This window comes from Chiloscyllium punctatum, chromosome 8, assembly GCF_047496795.1.
Source record: "Chiloscyllium punctatum isolate Juve2018m chromosome 8, sChiPun1.3, whole genome shotgun sequence".
In the NCBI taxonomy this organism is placed as follows: domain Eukaryota; kingdom Metazoa; phylum Chordata; class Chondrichthyes; order Orectolobiformes; family Hemiscylliidae; genus Chiloscyllium; species Chiloscyllium punctatum.
The window spans coordinates 44570960-44593681 of NC_092746.1; the positions used below are offsets into that span (position 1 = coordinate 44570960).

At 40.4% G+C, this 22722-nt stretch overlaps 1 protein-coding gene across 1 annotated transcript in view; it reads right to left on the reverse strand.

The window, feature by feature from the left end:
* Positions 1 to 22722, reverse strand: part of slc25a13 (solute carrier family 25 member 13) — a 258563-nt gene that overhangs the window by 119678 nt on the left and 116163 nt on the right. The window contains exon 5 of the mRNA XM_072575450.1: positions 6264 to 6403. Coding sequence (XP_072431551.1) covers positions 6264 to 6403 — 140 coding nt within the window. The remainder of the gene's footprint in view (positions 1 to 6263; positions 6404 to 22722) is intronic.

The window sequence follows — 22722 nt, forward strand, 5'->3', positions numbered from 1 at the left end:
GGTATTGCACGTCATGCAATAATTACTAAACATCTCCATTTCTTAACTTAGAATATATTAAAAAAAAACACAATACAACTCTGGAGCAGGTGGGACTTGAAACACGGCCTCTTAACCAGAAGAAAGAAGATTATCCCTATGTCACAAGAACCCTAGTTCCCTCATCTAAATCATTAATATATATTGTGAACAGCTGGGGTCCCAGCAGTACCCCATTACTCACTGAGTGCCACTTAGAAAAAGACAATTTGTTCCTATTATTTGTTTCCTCTCTGTCAACCAGTTTTCTATCCAGTACACTATTTTGTCAGTACACTACTCTCATACATTTAGTTTCCATGCTAATCTCATAGATGTAATCTTCTGAAACTCCAAATAAACCACATCCATTAGCCAACTCTCATCAACTCCACAAGTTACACCCTCAAAAAGTTCTAGTTGATTTGTCAGCATGATTTCCTTTGAATATATTCATACTGATTCTGTCCAATCTTGTCATAGTTTGCCAAATGCTCTGTTATTACACAATGGACTCTTGCAATTTTTCCTCTACCAATGCCAGGTAAACCAATGTGTAATTCCGTTTTCTCTCTACATCCTTTTTTAAATAGTGGGGTTACGTTAGCTACCTTGCAAATCATAGGGACTATTCCGGAGTCAATAAAATCTTGAATGATAACCACCGATGCATCCCTTATTTCCAGGGCCACTTCCTAACTACTCTGGGATGTAAATTGTGGGGTCCAGAGACTTAACAGCCTTTAATCCCATCACTTTCACCACCACCCCACTAATATTGATTTCCTTCCGTTTTTGCCTCTCCCTAGATCCTGTCTTTTCCAACTTTTCTGGGTTGGTATTTGTGTCCTCCTTTGTGAAGACCAAAGTATATATTTAATAGGTCTATCATTTTTTTTTGTTATCCATTAAAACTTACACTGTTTCTAACTGTAAGGGGCATTTGTCTTAATTCTTTCTCTTCACGACCTGCATGCTAAAATCAACATTTAGGCTCTCAAGGTGGATACCCGAAGCTAAATATCCTGATTGTTTTAACAATCCTTGGTCAGCTGCTTCCGTTCCACATTTAGCCAGACAGACTTCCACACTTGGTCATCCTCTGTGCCTTGTGCAACTTCGACTACCACCATCAAACCTCAATCATGGCATACTGCAGACAGGTGCTCTCTGAAGAGCATTAGGCAACTACTCACTTCAAAGTCAAGGAAGATGGCTACCCGTGTGAATCTGAAGGAATGCACTGCTCACTCATGTAAAGCTTAATTAGGAAGGTGAATGCAAGTCTGAATTTTTAATAAGCATGCATAACTGGCAAATTAATGCAAAAGGGCTTCCTGACACTTGCCATGAGAAGATTCAACCCTGTGTAAGACTCCCAGAAGTTAATTGTGAACTTTCACCTATCAGGAATCTGTTCCCAGTCTCTTGACCAGTTAGGCTTGTCCATTAACCTTCCTTCTCTGCATCTTTTATAAATCTCTTGAACATCTCCAATTTTAATCAGGACTGGTGGGCATGTTTAAGCTGAACAGAACCTACAATCTAGAATACCTTTTTTACTCCTCTTGATTTTTTTTCCTCCATTAAGACGCTCCTTGAAACTTACCTTTTTGGCCATTTTCCCTAATATCTCCTTTTAAGACTTGGTGTCCATATTTGTTTTATAATATTTCTGTGAAACAGTATGGACATTTTATGTTCAAGGTGCTAATCAAATATAACTTGCTGTTAAAACTCACTTCTACATGTTAAAAATCACTTATTCTTAATACTATGAGTTCATAGACAACCAACATTTTCATGTATAACCGTGCATATTACTGTGATTAATACAGTGCATAATTATCTTGGTATTATCTCCTTTAAAACTGATTAGAAACAATTTACTTTGGAACCTTAATACAGTCCACAAGTTTACATGACATTTTATAGCATGAAATGCATGTGAAGTTTCGGGTGGAAATACTGAACAGAAATCTGGACAGAATTGATTGCTTTTACTGAGACATTTGATCAAATGTACAAGTCAAATTTTTCCCTATTAAAGCAACATTTCATGTGTCATGAATAATTAAAAACATATGAAATCTTTACAAATCAGTCCTAAGCTTACAAATCAGAAATCTTAACGATCTGTCAGTCTCCAGGTACTTGTTTGGCCAGACAGCAATTAGCTATCCTCATTAAACATCAACATAAGTAGTATAACATTATTGCTTTGGGCTGACTGGATAGCATGGACAATAACAATATGACAAAATGACTTGATGGATAAAAGAACCAAATAGTGTTGTAGTGTTAATCTGTATAGAATGGTCACAGCCATTATCTGTCTTGGGTTTGAGGTCAAATATTGGTTCTCATTAATGAGTAATGGGGTATACGAATCTCAGTATCAGTGTGATACCAGGTATGGGTGTAGGTCGTGTGACCCAAAGGCCGGCAGATTCTAACAAACAGCATGTTCTTTTGGCTGTTTGCAATAAAAAAAGTACTGACCATAGCCAAACAATCAATTGTTGTAAAAACCTCAATACACTATTCAACATTCAATGTGATTCCACAATTGGACAACACTTGCAGGTTAATCCTGAGTGTGCAAAGAATTATGCTGACAACCAATCGGGATTGACATTTGGGCACACATGTGGTACTCTTGCGTGTACTGCAAGTTACATATATCCATACACAAGGTCAAAAAGTGTGATGCTGGAAAGCACAGCCGGTCAGGCAGCATCTGAGGAGCAGGAGAGTCAACGTTTCGAGCATAAGCTTTTCATCAGGAATGAACTTATGCTTGAAACATCGAATTGCCACACTTTTTGACTCTGCTCTCCAACATCTGCAGTCCTCACTTTCTTGCAACCTGTGCTTAACTGAAGAAAGAACTGCAACTGTTTCAACTCAACAAAATAAGTTCATTTCTCACAGCATCGCTCCAACCAAACACAGTCATTCTGCCTGACTTGAAATTTAAACAAAGCCTGGCAGTTTACTGTCAATCAGCATTAATTGATGCATTCTCCATGGCAACACCTCTATCAATCAGAGTCTACGTGCAAACAAACACTCTCCTTTCTCACAATATAAATGTTAGTTATTACTTTGAATTTGAATTTTTGCAAAATGTCAAAAAGCTTCAACAAAAGTTCTGCACTACCAAATAACTTGTTTCTGTATGACCCAGCTTGGTGCTACGGTTGCAACACCCAGAGTTCAAAGAGATAAGCAAATTCTTAAAGCAGTCTAGCCGTAAGTCCTTCATGAAATAACTGGCTTGCTCAGCAACTGGTCTGGAGGTGTGGCAACTGATCTGTTTCTTGAATCTGTGGTATTTTATCAGGATGACAGAAAATCATGCTGCCACCCCTGCGACTCCAACAGTGCTTTTTCTGTTGCCTTTCAACCAATCAACGCAGATAGTAGTCATCCACAACAAGGCGGTACACTCCAAAGCTGGGCCTTGAAGGCCCACAGCTACTCAAAGACCTTATGCAAGGCAATCACACTCACTGAAAATTTGTGAGTTATAGTGCAGCTGCTGGGGGAGCACTAGGCACCTATGAGATAGGCAACAAGGGATTGCACAAGTTCAGTTTTCTGAAGAAATATTGCAAGTACTGTTAGTTAAATGTATTCAGGTTTTTTTTTATTTCAGGGTTTCAGCAACAAGGAAGCTGTAATACTCCACTGCAGAGGGAAAGAAAGGATGAGAACTGTGCAGGAATAGTGATGTGGAGCTGAGATTTCAGAAGAACCAAAGTCTAAGCAACAGTTCAAAGACAACCATTCCAAAGAGAAAGTGTCTTGTATGAAATGTGAAGCAAGGAATGTTTGGGGAATATAAGGACAATACGAAAGGGAGAAATGTACTTTAAGTGGGAATTTGATGTAGTGGAGGATGGAGATCAGCTTCCTTTTAGTTTGATATCCAGTTTCTCTTTCTTACTAAGACAGGAGACTCCATTTGCTATTGCTTAACTATACTAAATTAGTAACTCATCTTTTAATGAGGATTTGTGAAGAATACTGCGATCCTGGATAATGACACCCATGATATATTCATCTACTGTTCAAGTAAATTTGGCTCATACGAAATGATACTAATCCCGTTTCTCTATGGTAACAGAGAAATAAAAAAAATGTCTCTCCATCTGGACAGTGCCTCTGAAACCTAAATTATACAGTGAGGCAAAATAAATTGTGATTTTTTAAAAATGTTATTTAGTGTCAACAGGAAGGATCTGCTGATGTTGAGGGCCATGCTGATCTTTGTTATGAATAACAGCCTTGTCTTGGTCAGTCTGAGCAGCTGGAGGTCTGACCGAAGGAGATGGCATGGATCAGTCACCACCTCCTTGAAGTGTAGTTATTGCATTTGATTTCTTTCTCTATGTTGTACCCTGGTCTGACAGGTGAAAATCACTGCTCAATGGTATCACAATGGGCATGTAGAAGGCCTAAGAACTACTTCAATTGGCATGGGGATTGAATCTGTGCTGGGGCATTGGTCAGGTTTTCCTCTCATCAACTGAGTTAACAAGTCTTGTAACCAACCCAAAAATTGCATCTGGCTGAAATGAGGATAGGAGAAAAGTTCTCTGAAACTACTTGATGTGTGCAGTCTTCCATTGAGAACCTTCCTCTGCTGCTGTGTTGCATTTTGCTTTCACTCTCTGCTACACCAACTTCATCTACAGGGCATCCTGCAACCCAAAACAAAAATTGGGATCAAAATCTTCCATTAATGCAACCAGACTTTCTTCTAACAAGACTTCAAAGTTTTCTGACCTCCTTATCCAAGTCTAGCATCAATCCTTGGTGAATTCAAATATCTTTCTCCAAATCCCTCCAGTAACACTTAAACACTAATATGCTGCAGCAAAAGAAAGCAAAATGTGGTTCAAATGGAACACCTTCTAGTCACTCTGGGATATGGTAATGAACCCATGAAGCTGAATATATTTTAGCACTGGTGCCTCACAGCGCCAGAGTCCAGTGTTCGATCCCACCCTCGGATGATTGTTAGTGTGGAGTTTGCACATTCTCACCGTGTCTGCGTGGGTTTCCTCCTGGTGCTCTAGTTTCCTCCCACATCCAAAGATGCGCAGGTTAGGTGGCTAAGCTAAATTGTCCACAAGGTCTGAGGATGCGCAGGCTGGGTGGATTAACCAAGGGAAATGCAGGGTTTCAGGATTAGGGCAGGAGGCAGGATATCCAGGTGGCAATATGTGCATTTTTCAGCAGATGATAGTTGATCTCATAATCCATCCATTCTTTGTAATTATCACAAAAACACATAGCTTTCTTTTTAAGTTTCTGGTGCCTTTAATGCCAGCACCACAGAACCAAAATCTATAGCCTATCTACAATGAATAACACAATGATTAGAAGAACAATATTTCACTTACAAAATAGATTGTAAAACAAGATAATTGTTAGTCAGAAAACCTCTGAAATTATATTGGATTGAAAACATGTAGCTGTTCTCAATCAAGGAAGTGCTACTAGCTACATTTATCTACAATATTAAGAAAGGTCAGTTTTGATATAGCTTCAGCGAATCAAATTCTAAACCTCGTGAGACAGGGGAGTGAGTGCAGTTTACAATAATAACATAAAATAGTTTCCTGGCAAATTTGCCACTTGATTTACACTGTGTCAGATTGCTTTGCTTCAATGGTTGCACTCTGCATCAGAATCAAAAGATCATCTGTTCAAGAGCAACTCTCGAGGTTTGGGTACAATAAGCAGACTGACAATCCAATGCAGTTCTCAACATACTACATTTCAGTTGAGATAGTAATCAATGGCCTTACCTGCCCTTCTGGTTGAATGTACGAGATTATACAGCAGAATTGGATATAGGGTATCCTCCTATGTACTAGCCAAATGTGTGTACATAAACCAGCCTCACCAGAGCAAATGATCTGATTATGTACCACTGAAATCAGTTTGTCCTCAGTGCACAAACTGGGTGCTTAACGTCATGTGAAAAATTAGCAGCTTTTTTTTCTTTAACTTTTCCATTGACTCAGTGCAATTTTAAAGGCCTGTTAAACACTTGTAACAAAATATGACAAATAAATATTGCAGTATTCCAATAATGTAAAGAGTAGTTTTATACCATTACATGAAAGAAACATCTCTAATTACATTACTGTAATTAATACCTTTACAAGGAGAACTTTACTTGAATTACACAGACATAAAATACATAAGACATCATTTTAACAACCTACCAGGAGAAATTGAGAAAATTCTTTGTAGTTAAGAAGATGTTTCCTATCCTTTCCAAAGTACAGATCCACAAATTCAGAATTCCAATTAAATGGGATACGCTGGTGAATACCAGTTTGGCTAAATATTTGCTTGATGTGATCTATATATCATGATGAAATATATAAATTAATTTATAATTCCAACAAAAACAGACCACTCTCATCGAAAGTAGAACAATTGTTTCTATTATCTTCCTAAAGTCTGCGTTAATATGAAACTGACTTCAGATAACTTAAGGTCTACCATCTGTCAGACTAAGTGCTCTCTTCTGCAACACTTATATAACATGACTTATGCTAAATGCTTGTGGTGATTAACCTATCAAATTTGTAGCTTAGCAATAACTGCCATGCAGTCTTACTCAAAAAAATGTGCCAGTCAATTCTCATTCTGACATTAAAAATATTTGGAAGTTGCTAGAGACACTGCACATGTGTTTCAGTAAAACTATGCTTGGAAAAATAATCTGCATTTGTTTAATATACATTACTGACAGAAGGTGACCTTCCAAAAGTCATACAAGCATATTCTTCTTCAAGCTCCTTAAATTATGGTATTCAGGGTGTTATCAAAGCTATGGTTTTACTTCTCTTCCAAGTGTGTGAAACTAAAACATTTACATGACAAACAGCAATATTTGAACACAATTTTCTAATGGACTGTGCTTGACTTTCACCTTCATACAAATTCTATGTTTATGCATAAATACAAACATTCAAAATTTCAATAGATTATGAGCCTGGAAATTCAATAGTACCCACACCTGTTTTTAGGAGCTAAATGGGCATCAAATTGTCTGATACTTTACTGAACGTATAACAAGGAATCACTGTTCCTCTCCTCCTTCATTTGACTGATGCCCACCCCTGTCCCAATTGTCCTCCAACTCTGTTACAATTGCTTGATCACAATCAAAACACACTCCACAACAGTGCCACCTCCTTTTTGGGGGTAAACTTGTAAATAATATTAAAACAGACAGCAAAAGCTTTATATATATAAACAGAAGATAAGAAAGCAATATTAACATAGGTCCCTTAGAGCACAAGGCTTGGGAAATAATAAAGGCAAAGTAGGAAATAGCAAAAAAGTTAAATAAACTTTGCATCAGTTTTCAAATAAATATATTAATTATATTTCAAAAATACTAAATAATCAAGTACCAAAAGGGAGTGAAGAAATAAATACCATAACTATCCCTAGAGAAAAAAAAAGTATTAGGCAAACGAGTGCGGCTAAAGGCTGTTAAGTCCCCAGAACCTGATGGGTTGCGTCCTAGGATATAAAAGGAAGTAGCAAGAATAATAGTGGATGCACTGAAAGTAATCTTCCAAGAATCTGTAGATTTTTGAAAACTCTTGAGGATTTGAAAATTACCAGTGTAACAGCTTTTAAAGGGGAAAATACAGAAAGGTTCAGAAATGATGCATTTATAAACTGCAACAGATGGTTAAGATAAGTATGTTATCACCATCGGGAAGACACAAAAGGGATTGAGAAATACCACAAGAATGTAGCTACTACCTTTTATGGAGTAAAAGATTATGCCAGTAAATTCCTAAGGTGTACCTAGCATGAGTACAGCCTGTCAGTGTAACATACTCAAAATGAATCCTGATGGGATTGGCCAGTGATCATGCGTTTAGCACATGAACAGTGTGTGCAGAGTCTCACCTGGATGGCTGCCAAAGCAGATCAGTTAGCAATGTGACCAACATCATCAGTTAAGATAAGAATGAAGTATAAAACCTGAGTTTGTAATTGGATCGGGAAGATCATGCCCCACCTTGACTGACATGCATTTTTTGCCTGAATAAAATTGGTAAAACTAAACAGTCTAAAATGGTGTGTGAGAGAATCAGAGGGTGTTCAAACTCTGGTCAATTTCCCCCTTCACTCTAATTAAAAAGGTAAAGAGAAAATAAAACAGGTAACTATCATCCAGTTAGCTTAACATCTGTTATTGGGAAAATATTAGAATGTATGATAAAGATTTAATCACAGAGGATTTAGAAAAACATAATACAATTACATGAAAGAGAAACTATGCCTGATAAATTTATTAGAAATCCTTGAAAAGGTAACAAGCAGGACAAATAAAGGGGAACCAGTAGATATATTTAGATTTCTAAAGGCATTAGGATACTATGTGTTAGAGTACTTAATAAGACAAGAACCCATGGTATTGAGAGCAGTATATTAGCATAGATAGAGTTGAATTGAATTGAATTTATTGTCATGTGTAGCAAGGCACAGTGAAAAGCTTTGTCTTGCTAGCAATACAGGCAGATCACAAAGTTAAGTAACATAAATAAGTAAACAATTGGTAAACACTGACAAAAGCAAAAACACAGATACATGTGAATGTTAAGGGTTTGCAAGTCCATTCAGTACTCTAACAACAGTAGGGTAGAAACTGTTAGGAAACTGGCTGGTGTGCCTGTTCAGGCTTCTATATCTTCTCCCCCATGATAGAGGTTGTAGAAAAGCATTGGCAGGGTGAGATGGATCTTTGAGAATGCTGGCAGTGTTTCCTTGACAGCGGGGAGGTTGGCCTTTGTCATTGTCTGGTCCAAGTTCACCACTCTCTGTAACCGTCTCCAATCTTGAATGGCACAGTTGCCATACCAGGTAGTGATACATCCAGACAGAATGCTCTTGATGGCGCACCTATAAAAGTTGGCAAAGGTATTGTTATCATGCCAAATTTCCTCAGCTGCCTGAGGAAGAAGAGACATTGTTGGGCCTTTGTAACCAGTGAGTCCACATGAAGAGTCCAAGAGAGCTTGTTGTGGATGACCAGGAGCTCGACACTCTCCACTCGTTCCACCTCTGTGCTGCTAATGTGTAGGGGGCATAAGTAACATCCGCCGAGAGTCAATAACGAGTTCCTTGGTTTTTCCAGCATTGAGAGTTAGGTTGTTCTCAGTGCACCATTCTTCCAGGTCTTCCACTTCCTGTTTGTAGTCTGTTTCGTCTCCATATGAGGTTTGACAGACTATGGTGATGTCATCAGCGAACTTGTAAATGGCATTAATCTGGTACTTGACGACACAGTCGGGGTATACAGTGAGTACAGTAGGGAGCTGAGTATGCAACGCTGGGGGACTCCAGTGTTGATGTTAGAGAGGATGAAATATTGCCCCCAATCTTCCCTGATTTTGACCTGTGCGTCAGGAAAATGAGGATCTAGTTGCTGAGAATGGGGCTTAGTCCGAGATCATTAAGTTTAGTAATCTGTCTCAAGGGGATAACAGTGTTGAAGGCTGAACTGTAGTTAATGAGCAGGATTCTTATGTAGCTGTTCTTGGTGTTAAGGTGCTTTAGGGAGGAGTGAAGGGCAAGTGATATGGCTCTGACGTGGATCTGTTGGTCCAATAGGCAAATTGGAGTGGGTCAAGAGCAGTAAGGAGGCTGGAGTTGATTTGTGCCATGATCAGCCTTTCAAAGCACTTCATGACCACCGAAGTTAGGCTACCGGGCGATAGTGATTGAGACATGTTGTATGAGCCTTTTTAGACACAGGGATGATGTTGCCCCTCTTGAAACAGGCAGGGACAGTGGCCTGCTGCGGAGAGAAGCTGAAGATGTCTGAGAAGACGTCTGCCAGTTGATCTGCACATGCTGAGTGCCCGGCCTGGTACTCCGTCTGGTCCCATCACTTTCCTTGGATTCATGAGAAGGAAAACTGATCTGACCTCTGATGCAGTGACTGTTGGGATAGGTTCATGAGGACTTGTGGGAATAGATGTTATTTCTCTGCCAAAATTCTGCTCAAAGCTAGCATAAAAGGTGTTGAGGCGATCTGGGAGGACTCGCTAAATTATTGTAGACAGGGAGTTAAGATTTATAATTACTTGTACCATGCATTAATGTCTTGGATGACAGAAGAGAATGAATGTTTCCCAATTTTGCAGGTGATATAGGCAGGAAAGCAAGTGATAAAGATGACAGAGTCTACTGGGAGGGATAGATAGGTTAGGCGAGTGGGCAAAAACTTGGTAAATGGAAAACAATGTGAGAAAATGAGAGGTTGTGCACATTGGCAGGAAAAACAGAAGAGCTTAGTATTATTTAAATTGAGAAACACTGCAGAAAGCCACTGCATCTGGGTTTTCGTGCAAAAATCACAAAAAGCTTGCATCCAAGTTCGTTGTGTAACAGGGAAGGAAAATGATAGGTTGGCCTTCATTTTGAAGGGAATGAAATGTAAGCACAGGGAGGTCTTGCTAAAACTATACAAGGCACTAGTCAGACCACATCTGAAATACGCAGAACAATTTTGGTCCCCTTACCTAAGGAACGGTATAAAGTCAGTGCAGGCAGTCCAGAAAAGATTCACTGCATTGTTCCTTGGTATGGAAGTTGAGTATTTTGGTCCTCTACCCATTGGGATAATAATGTCTGTAAGAATAATAGGATGGATTTTGGTTGGGGATTTTAACTTTCCAAACATAGACGGGGACTGCTATAGTGTTAAGGGTTTAGATGGAGATGGATTTGTTAAGTGTGTACAAGAAAATTTTCTAATTCAATATGTGGATATACCTACTAGAGAAGGTGCAAAACTTGACCTATTCTTGGGAAATAAGGCAAGGAAGGTGACTGAGGAGACCACATGTAAAAGTTGAAGTTCTAATTTGGAGGAAGGTTAATTTTGACAGTATTAGGCAAGAACTTTCAAAAGTTGATTGAGCGTAGATGTTCGCAGGTAAAGGGACGGCTGGAAAATAGGAAGCCTTCAGAAATGAGATAACGAGAGTCCAGAGAAAGTATATTCCTGTCAGGGTGAAAAGAAAAACTGATAGGTATTGGGAATGTTGGATGACTAAAGAAACTAAGGGTTTAGTTAAGAAACAGAAACCATACATCACGTGTAGACAAGAGAGATGGAATAAATCTTTAGAAGAGTATAATGGCAGGAGGAGTATACTTAAGAGGGAAATCAGGAGGGCAAAAAAGGGGACATGAGATAGCTTTGGCAAATAGAATTAAGGAGAATCCAAAGGGTTTTTACAAATACATTAAGGACAAACGGGTAAACTTGGGAGAGAATAGGGCTGAAAATGTGTTGCTGGAAAAGCGCAACAGGTCAGGCAGCATTCAAGGAGCAGGAGAATCGATGTTTCGGGCATGAGCCCTTCTTCAGGATAGGGCCCCTATCAGAGAATAGGGCCCCTCAAAGATCAGCAAGGTGACCTTTGTGTGGAGACACAGGAGATGGGGGAGCTATTAAACAAGTATTTTGCATCAGTATTTACTGTGGAAAAGGAATTGGAACATATAAATAGTAGAGAAATGGATGATGACATCTTGAAAAATGTCATATTACAGAGGAGGAAGTGCTGGATGTCTTGAAACATATAAAAGTGGATAAATCCCTAGGATCTGATCAGGTGTAGCCTAGAGCTCTGTGGGAAGCTAAGGACGTGATTGCTGGGCCCATTGCTGAGATATTTGTACCATCAATAGTCACAGATGAGGTGCCGGAAGACAGGAGGTTGGCTAATGTGGTGCCACTGTTTAAGAAGGGTGGTAAGGACCAGACAGGGAACTATAGACCAGTGAACCTGACGTCAGTGGTGGGCAATTTGTGGGAGGGAATCCTGAGGGACAGGATGTACATGTATTTGGAAAGGCAAGGACTAATTAGGGATAGTCAACATGGCTTTGTGCATGGGAAATCATGTCTCACAAACTTGATTGAGTTTTTTTGAAGAAGTAAAAACGAGGATTGATGAGGGTAGACCAGTGGATGTGATCTATACGGACTTCAGTAAAGCGTTTGACAAGATTCCCCATGGGAGACCAGTTAGCAAAGTTAGAACTCATGGAATACAGGGAGAACTGGCCATTTGGATACAGAACTAGCTCAAAGGTAGAAGACAGAGGGTGGTGGTGGAGGGTTTTTTTCAGACTGGAGGCCTGTGACCAAACGAGTGCCACAAGGATCAGTGCTGGGTCCACAACTTTTTGTCCTTCAAATAAATGGTTTGGATGTGAGCATAAGGAGGTATAGTTAGTAAGTTTGCAGATGACACCAAAATTGGAGGTGTAGTGGACAGCGAAGGAAGTTACCTCAAAATACAACAGGATCTTGATCAGATGGGCAAATAAACTGAGATGTGGCAGGTGTGAGTTTAATTTAGATAAATACGAGGTGCTCTATTTTGGGAAAGCAAATCTTAGCAGAACTTATACACTTAATGGTAAGGTCCTAGGGAGTGTTGCTGAACAAAGAGACCTTGGACTACAGGTTTACAACTCCTTGAAAGTGGAGTTGCAGGTAGATAGGATAGTGAAGAAGACGTTTGGTATGCTTTCCTTTATTGGTCAGAGTATTGAGTACAGGGGTTGGGGCTGTACAGGACATTGGTTAAGCCACTTTTGGAATTATTGTGTGCAATTCCAGTCTCCTTGCTATCGGAAGGATTTTGTAAAACTTGAAAGGGTTCAGAAGAGATTTACAAGGATGTTGCCAGGGTTGGAGGATTGCTATAGGGAGAGGTTGAATAGGCTGGGACTGTTTTCCCTGGAACGTCAGAAGCTGAGGGGTGATCTCATAGAGGTTTATAAAATCATGAGGGGCAAGGATAGAATAAATAGACAAAGTCTCTTCCCTGAAGTGGGGGAGTCCAGAACTAGATGGCATAGGTTTAGGGTGAGAGGGGAAAGATATAAAAGAGACCTAAGGGACAACGTTTTCACGCAGAGGATGGTACGTGTATGGAATGAGCTTCCAGAGGAAACAACATTTAAAAGGCATCTGGATGGGTATATGAGTAGGAAGGGTTTGGAGGGATGTGGGCCAGGTGCTGGCAGGTGGGACTAGATTGGGTTGGGATAACTGGTCAGCATGGACGAATTGGACCAAAAGGTCTGTTTGCATGCTGTACTGATTTTATGACAGGCAACCTTCTTGAAACATTCAAGGACCTTAGGGGGCTTCACTAAGTAGTTGCAGGGAGGTGCTTCCCTTAGGGGGAAACTTGAGGATCAGATGGCATAATGTCAAGCGCATGGTGTTACCCATTTAGGACAGAGGTGAGAAGGGATTTTTTCAGTAGTTGTAGTTAATCTGCAGAATTCTTTACTGCAGAGGGTTGTCGAGCCTGTGTGTTTATGTACATTCAAGATTGAGATAAAGATTTTTAATCAGTATGTAAATCAAGAATTATGAAAAAAATACATGAATGTGGGATTGAGGATTATTAGATTAATCATGAATGTTGGAACAGAATCAATGGGCCAAAGGGCTTACTTCTGCTCATATGTCTTATGGCCATATGTAGTGATGCATAATGATCTGACACATCTTGTATATTTCAAAATGGAGGTCTAGTCTGTCCAGCATGTTCATTTCAAAGTATGATTTATTTGTCTGTTTTACATTCTCCCACTCCTTAAATTCTTGCTGTGGTCAGTAACATTAACCAGCAAGCTCTTGCAGCCACCCAAAAGATATCTGCAGCTCATCTATATCATGTGAATAAAGCCTTCAGCTTCTCTATTTATCTGGGAAAGCCATCTTCTCAAACTGCTGTAGATCATGAGAAGTCAGTTTTAATCTAAGGGGTAACAGATTTAAAATAAAGATGATAGGGTAATTAGTCTGTGGAATTCACTACCTGAGTGCAGTGGATGCTGAGACATTGAGTAAAATTAAGGAGGAGACAGACAGATTTTTAATTAGCAATGGGTTGAAGAGTTGTGGAAGTGGTCAGGAAAGTGGAGTTGAGGCTGAGATAAGACTAGCTATGATGAGATTAACTTTGATTGTATCAAAATATGAAGCAGACTTGAAGGGCTGAATTGTCTACTCCAGCTCCTAGTTCTTATGATTTTATCAGTGCTTATCAACCACAGTGCTACTAGGCATTACGTTCTAGGACAGTATAGGACTTGAAAGTGGAAGAGGTACATGTTTTACTTGGTAGACAATTCCATTACTACACACTGATGGTAGAGGAAGTGAATGCTTTAGGTGGTGGTGGCTGGAATGCTTTACAAGTGCCTTTGTCCTCAATATTACCAATTTCACAAATGGCTTTGAAGCTGGATTCAAGATGTCCAAATGGCTTTGAAGCTGAATCCAGGTATCCACAATCCTAATGTGTACCTTAAAGATTATGGAAAGACATGAAGGAGGCAAGTGAAATACAGCAGAATTCAAGCTTTTGAGCTGTTCTTGAAGCCACAGTGTTATGTTTTCAGTTTCTGATCAACATTAAGCTTCCAGTATTTTCGCAACATAGGAAATAGGAGAAGTAGGCTATTTGGTCTGTTAAATCAGCTTCGACAGTCAAATTGATCATCTACCTCAAGCAATTTTTCTTCACTCTTCCCTTACCTTTAATGTCATGGGTATCCAGAAATTTATTGATTGTTATTTTCAACTTATTCAATGCTTCCACAGCCCTTTGCTGAATCCTTGGATTCACTATCTACTGATTGAAGAAAATTTTCTTCATCAAAGTCTTTAATCTCTTTATTCTGACAGTGTGTCCTCAATTCTAGTCGAAAGCTGTGGTGCTGGAAAAGCACAGTAGGTCAGGCAGCATCCAAGAAGCAGGAATGTCGCGTTTTGGGCATAATCCCTTCATCATTCCTGATGAAGGGCTTATGGCCAAAACATTGACTCTCCTGTTCCTCGGATGCTGCCTGACCTGCTGCGCTTTTCTAGTGCCACACACTTATAGTCTGATTCTCCAGCATCCGCAATCCTCAGTTTCTCCCTATCCCCAGAACTAGCCTCCCCAGTTGGGAAGCATTCCATCCACATCTGCCTTGGCATTCTGACGATAGTAGGTCATAGCAATGGTAATACTTTTGAATGTCTGGAGAGATAATTAGTATTTTGTCTTATATAATAAAAATATCAATTGCTGGAGAAACTCAGCATGTCTGATGGAGTCTGCAGACAAAGAAATAGACTTAACATGTTCAAAGCCAATTCCAAAGGTAAGTAATTGGGCTCAAAATGTTAACTTTTTCTCACTCCACAGATGTTTCCAGACCTGATGAGTTTCTCCAGCGCATTGTTTTGATTTCAGATCTTCAGTATTCATACTATTTACTTTTATTGGAGATGGTTGTTGTCTGGCACATAAATGGCAAATAACATTGATACCACCTATCAGCCCAATTCAAAATGCTCTCCAGATCCTTCTGCATGCATGTAGGCAAAGCCTGCTTCAGTATCGCAGAAGTTAGAATTAGAAGTGAACACTGAAATCATCAGCAAATATTCTGAGGATAAGTATTTGCTTGCTACATGATCTGCTAACCCAGAAACCTGCTGGTTTTTCACAAAGGGCAATGTCTACTTCTGCTTTCAGTCTGTAGAGGAGACTTATGCTGAGACTTGCCAAATAATGACAGCAGTATTACACCCCTCCAGTGGTTCCGGTCACTAAAGTTTCCCTTATTTGGCAGCTTGATGATTATGCCTCACCACCAGCCATCCAGAATGTCTTCCACAATCCAGATCATGATGAGCAGTTCTATGAAATTTGTTAAGACAATGTCCTTGCCATGTTCAACAGCTCTGCAAGTATCCTACTGATCCCAGGTCTCTTGTTGTTCTTAAGTCTCTTGAGGACTCTTTGAAGTGATACTCTGAAGTGGCAATTTTTCCTAGGTTGGTGTTTCGCTGCTAAACCCTCTCAGTCTCTTTACCAATCCCAACTTCACCACCCTGCCCCCACCACCCCCTTTACCTGCAGCTCCCTCTATATCCATCCCCAGTGCTGAAGAAGGGTTATAGCCAAAACACTGACTGCTCCACTTTCGTGATGCTGCGTTCTTCCAGCCTCCTGTCTTTCTACTTTGGATTCCAGCATCTGCAGTTTTGTTTTTGTCTCTGAAAAGGTGGAGATGTCATTGAACTGAGAAATCAAACAGAGATTGGACTGCTTGAGGATCTTCTAAAAATGTTCCACCACATTGCCTCCTACCCCATTAATATCATTCTACCAAATATGTCTTTGATTGGTATCGCTGGGTTAAGTCTTGGACTAGTCAGCACCCAGTAAGACTGTACTGCATCTTTCCAGAATTGTTACAAATCTACCTTCATGCATGAAGCTCCTCACTGTAAGAAGGATCTCGGCACACTTCTGCAATTGCTTTACATCCATGCTTTGGACACTGGTACAATCTTTTGCTCCCACTACTCCATGGTTTTAACATAAAATAAAGTACCCAAAATGCCTATCAAGTACCTTAAAATCATAGAATTAGACAGTGCAGAAGAGGTCCTTCAGCCCATCGAGTCTGTACCACCAAAACATATACAATACTATATTCTGCCACTATTGACCCACAGCCTTGAATATTATGACATTTCAAGTGCTCATCCAAGCACTTTTTAAAAGACCGCTTAGTTTTCCGCTTCAACCAGTTAGTGCATTCCAGACCCCCACCAACCTATTGAAGAGAAAGGTTTTCCTCAAATCCCCTCTCAACCTCCTGCCTTTCACGTTAAAGTACCCAGTTGTTAATGAAGCTCCAACTAAAATGAACAGCTGCTGTCTGTCCACTCTGTCCATGCCCCTCAATCTTAAACACCTCTTCAAGTCCCCTTCAATCTTATCTGTTATAAAGAAAACAATCCAAGCTTCATAGCTGAAATGCTCCACCCCAGGCTACAAGCTGATGAATCTCCTTTGAACCCTATCCAATGCAATCACATTCATCCTCTACCGTCAAGATGGTTGCAGAGTAGAACACTTCAACCAGAGCTCATACTCTCCATCCATTTACTTCTTGGCTCTCTCTCTCATTTCCTCTTTTAGTATTTCTTTTCTTCATTCCTGGCCTCAGCATAGATCTGGTGCAGCACCCATGGCAGCCTCTTGGACCAGCCAGAGCTCTCATGGCAGTCTCTCAGTCTGGTCTCTCAGCCTGGCCCATCCTCTCAAGACGGTGTCTCGACACATTGCCTGGGCATGTTCCAGAAGCAAGAGATCAGAGAGGCGGCATCTTCACACCAGTGATGGCATCCCGGTCTAACGTGAGAAGAGCGAACGGGAAGGGAAGTCCCTCAGTATCAGCAGCAGCGGCATTGAGAACAGGCATCTGAGGCCTCCCAGAGAGCAAGCTAATCAGATGAGTCAAAGGCTGTTGAAATTTTAAACTTTATTCCTTTACTTTTCTAATTTATATTAAGATGATCTCTAATATTAACTTTTACCTGATTTCTTTAATCTTTTTCTACTTATTCTATGGTGGTAATGCTCAACATTTTAACTTTGTTTCTTTTATTACTTTGTACCTAAAATCTTTGTACCTAGGTACCATTGTACTAAAGGTGCCACCATATGTGGTGACATTATACACTTTGCACTGTTCTCCTGTATTTCTGGACTTAACTACACATGACAATAAAATTGAAATCTAGTGTGGTGCCCAGAAATGCATACAGCTCTCCAGCTGTGGCCTAAGCAAAGTTCTAAAGAGCTTTAACGTGACCTCCCTGCTCTTATAATACATGCCATGACTGATAAGGCATGAATCCTATTAACCTGTTCTACCACCTTCAAGGATCTGTGGACCAGCACCCCAAGATCTCTCTGTTTCTCGAACTTCACGGTGCCTTGCTATTCATTGAGTTCGCCCTTGTCTTGTTCCTTCTTCAAAAATGCATCACCTCACATGTGTAAGAGTTAAATTCCATTTGTTGAAGAAACTACTCCAGTATTTCCACATAACATGGAATAAACTCAGTCATAGAAATGTACAGCACATGTTATCAACCAGGCCAAATCCCTGAAAAACATTTCAAGAATGTAACCCAGACCTTAAATCTGCTAGTTGTTTTCAGCAGGCGTAATGCAGATATCCCAGGAATGATGCAAATCGTCAAAACACTTTGTTTTAAACAAAACAGAATTTATTTCCAAGATTACCAAATGAAACACAAAAGAGAACAGAATACTGAACAACTTACCCTATCTGAAAACCCAGCAGATCATCCCAACTTAAGGATGCTGTTCCATATACTTGAAACAATCCCTATAAAGATCCCTTGGCACAAAAGATAAAATCAAACACATGGTTTCACAGGAGAGAAGTCTGAGAGAGAGTACCAGCATCAACCTGCTTCTTTGAATCCATTAGCATCCAAAAACTACAGTGCTAAAACAAAACAAACCAGAGAAAAGCTGGACCAAGAGCAGTGGCCACCCCTGTTTCATTGTGCAAGTGTTCTTTAAAAAAATTAAAAGCCTTTTGCCTGAGGCAGTATCTGTTAGCTATAACAGATACTGGCCCTGAAATCTTTCAACTTAGACTTTTTGGAGTTAATCTCTGTTATGATCTCTCCAAAAGAAAAGCCAAGGAAAACATAACCTTGTTAAACGAGCAGCATTATCACACCTCACTCCTTAAAACAAAATGAATCATCAATATCCAAAGATGGCTTCATTTTAAAACTCCTTACTCCTAAACTGCTAGTACTCTGCAACATACATATCATTACACTGACTATCAACATGCTAACATGCACAACTACATTCTGTTTCAGCCTGTTTTCCTCCTGCCACCAAAAGCCTCTATTTCTCATTCAAGCCTCAACAATGAGTCAGCAATCACAAGTCCTGCCACATGCACAATTTTCAAATTGAATGGCTGTAACAACAAGTTCCGTCTAAACAGACTGGCATTTTTGTCCTTAAGTTTCTCCATAAACTTCAATGGGTTATGATCAATATATATGATTGTCTCACATACACTACTGGTAACATAAACATTGAAATGTTGTAACGCCAACAAGAAGCTCAAAGTTTCCTTCTCAACTGTCCAATATTTTTGCTGATGAATGTTCAATTTCCTGGAGAAATATCCGATACGTCTTTCTATCTTCTTGTCGTCTTCTTGCAAGAGCAAAGCATAGAGAGCCACCAATGACTTTGCGTAATTAGATGTGGCTAATACTAGTAGCAGTGGTCATCTTTCAGGCTGTCAAATGCCTTTTGACAATCTGCTGTCCACTCAAACTTCTTGTCTTTCTTTGGTAATTCAGTGAGTGGAATGGCCACACTGCTAAACTGTGGTATGAATTTTCAATAAAATCCACTCAATCCCAGGAACCATAGTACTACTCTTTCTGTCGATGGTATGGGAAACTGCCCAATTAACTTTGTTTTTGTATTCTGTGGGGCCGTTTGTCCAAGTCCATTAACATGGCCCAGGAGGGTGAGTTGGGCTTTGGCAAAATCTTTTAGCCAGGTTTATCACCAAGCCTGCCTTCCGAAGTCGATCATACAAGTCCGATAAATGTCGCAAATGTTCCTTCCAAGTGTGACTAAAAATCACCAGGATCATCTATATGTATGACACAATTGGGTAGTCTGTCAATGACCTTATTTGTTAGTCTCTGAAATGTAGCTGGTGCATTTTTCATACCAAATGGCATGACTTTAAATTGATACTGTCCATTTGGTGTTACAAAAGCTGAAACTATCTTTGCTGTTTCTGACAAAGGTATGTGCCGGTATCCTCTGAGCAATTCCAACTTAGAAATATATGTTGCTTGTCCCACCTTTTTCAACACAGTCTTCCAAAGATGGAATCAGATATGCATTAGTCTTTGTAACTGCACTGACTTTGCAACAGTCCACCCATGGAGCTCACCCTTACTATGGGTGAGCTCCATGGGTAACTCACTTTGATTATGTTGTCTTGGAGCATGCATTCAATCTCCTTTTGAACCTGTACCAACTTTACAGCATCATGCCTACAAAGATGTTGCTTAATAAGAACAGCATCTCCTATATCTACATCATGCATAATAATTAGGTTAGTACTTCCAAGTGTATTTCCACATATCTCCCCATGTGATAGTAATAACTCTATCAGGTCATTTTAATTTTCCTCTGGAAGGTAATTCAATAATTTATCCCAATTTTTGACAATTTCTGCATTGTCCAATTTAATTTAACGAATGTCCAGTTCAGAATCCTCTGAACTTGGTTCTTCACTCTGTTGTAACCAATAACACATTCTCCTCTTAGAACACAGAACAGAGAGGTCCTTCGGCCCTCGATGTTGTGCCAACCTTTTATCCTACTCTAAGGTCAGGTTAATCTACATATCCTTCAATGAACTATCTTCCACGTGCCTATCCAAGAATCGCTTAAATGTCTCTAACGTATCTGACTCTATTACCACTACTGGCAGTGCATTCCACGCACTCACCAGTCTCTGTGTAAAGAAACTATCTCTGGCATCTCCCCTAAACCTCCCTCCAACCACCTTAAATTTATGCCCCATCATGACAGACATTTTACTATGGGAAAAAAATCTCTGGCTATCCACTCTATCTTTGCCTCTCATCATCTTGTACTCCTCTATCAAGTCGGCTCTTATCCTTTTTCGTTCCAATAAGAAAAGCATTAGCCCCCTCAATCTTTCTTCATAAAACATGCCCTCCATTCCAGTCAGCATCGTGGTAAATCTCTTCTGCACCCTCTCTAAACCTTCCACATCTTTCCTACCATGAGGTGACCTGAACTGAACACAATATTCCAAGTGTGGTCTAACCGGGGCTCTATACAGCTGCAGCATAATCTCGGAGCACTTAAACTCAATCTCCTGACTAATGAAAGCCAACACACCATACATCTTCTTAACAACCTATCAACTTGGGGGTGACAACTTTCAGGGAACTATGAATATGGACCCCAAGATCCCTCTATTCCTCCATTGCCAAGAATCCTGCTTTTAAGCCTGCTTTCCGCATTCAAATTTGACCTTCCAAAGTGAATCACTTCACACTTTTCCAGGTTGAACTCCATCTGCCACTTATCAGTCCAGTTCTGCCAATGTTGTGTTGCAACCTACAACAGCCCTCCACACTATCCACAATTCAATGAACATTTGTGTCATCGGCAAACTTACTAACCCACCTTTCCACTTCCTCATCCAAGTCATTTATAAAAATCACAAACAGCAGAGGTCCCAGAACCGATCCCTGCAGAACACCACTTGCCACCAAGCTCTAGGCTGAATACTTTACATCTACCAATTCCCTCTGTCACCTGTGGGCCAGCTAATTCTGGATTCAGACAGGTTTCCCTGTATCCCATGCCTCCTTACTTTCTGAATGAGCCTACTATGGGAAACCTTATCAAACACCTTGCAAAAATCCAGGTACACCACATCCAATACTCTACCTTCACCAATGTGTTCTGTCACATCCTCAAAGAATTCAATAAAGGGTTTGTTAGGCATGACCTGTCCCTCACAAAGCCTTGCTATCTCTAACCAAACTATGGTTCTCCAAGTAATCATAAATCCTGTCTCTCAGAATCCTCTCCAATAATTTTCCCACCACCAAGGTAAGACTGACTAGTCTGTGATACCCAGAATTATCCCTATTCCCTTTCTTGAACAAGGGACTACCATTTGCCACCCTCCAATCATCTCGCATTACTCCAGTGGACAGTGAGGACGCAAAGATCATCGCCAAAGGCGCAGCACTCTCTTCCCTCGCTTCCTGTAGTAACCTAGTGTATATCCCATCAGGCTAAAGGGATTTATCTATCCTTATTTTCCTTTGTGTGAATCCAAGGAAAGTGATGGGACCAGACTGAGTACCAGGCTGTGAACACTGCATGCGCAGATCACGTGGCAGAGGTCTTCTTGGACATCTTCAACCTCTCCCTGCAGCAGGCCACTGTCCCGGCCTGTTTCAAAGGTCTCCAACATCATCCCTGTGCCTAAAATGGCTCATGCAGCATGTCTCAATGACTACCGCCCAGTGGCTCTAACTTCGTGGTCATGAAGAGCTTTGAAAGGCTGGTCATGGCATTAATCAACTCCAGCCTCTCCATTACTCTTAACCCACTCCAATGTGCCTATAGCACCAACAGATCCACGTCAGATGCTTTATCACTTGCCCTTCACTCCTCCCTTGAACATCTTGACACCAAGAACAGCTACGTAATAATCCTAATGAGTAGGATTCTTATCTATAACACTCTTATCCCCTCGAGACTGATTACTAAACTTCGTGATCTCTGACTAAGCCCCACTTGCTGCAACTGGATCCTCAGTTTCCTGACCCACAGGCCACAATCAGTGAAGACTGGGGACAATATTTCATCCTCACTAACACTCAACACTGGAACTCCCCAGGGGTGCGCACTCAGCCCCCTACTGTATTCACTGTATATCCATGGCTGCGTCACCAAATACCAGACTAATGCCATTTACATGTTTGCTGATGACACCAGCATAGTCGGTCGGACCTCAGATGACGACAAAACAGACTGCAGACGGGAGGTAGAAGACCAGGAAAACTGATGCACTGAGAACCACCTAGCTCTCAATGCCGGCAAAACCAAGGAACTCATTTTTGACTTTCAGCAGGATGTTATTCATGTGCCCCTACACATTAACAGCACAAAGGTGGAA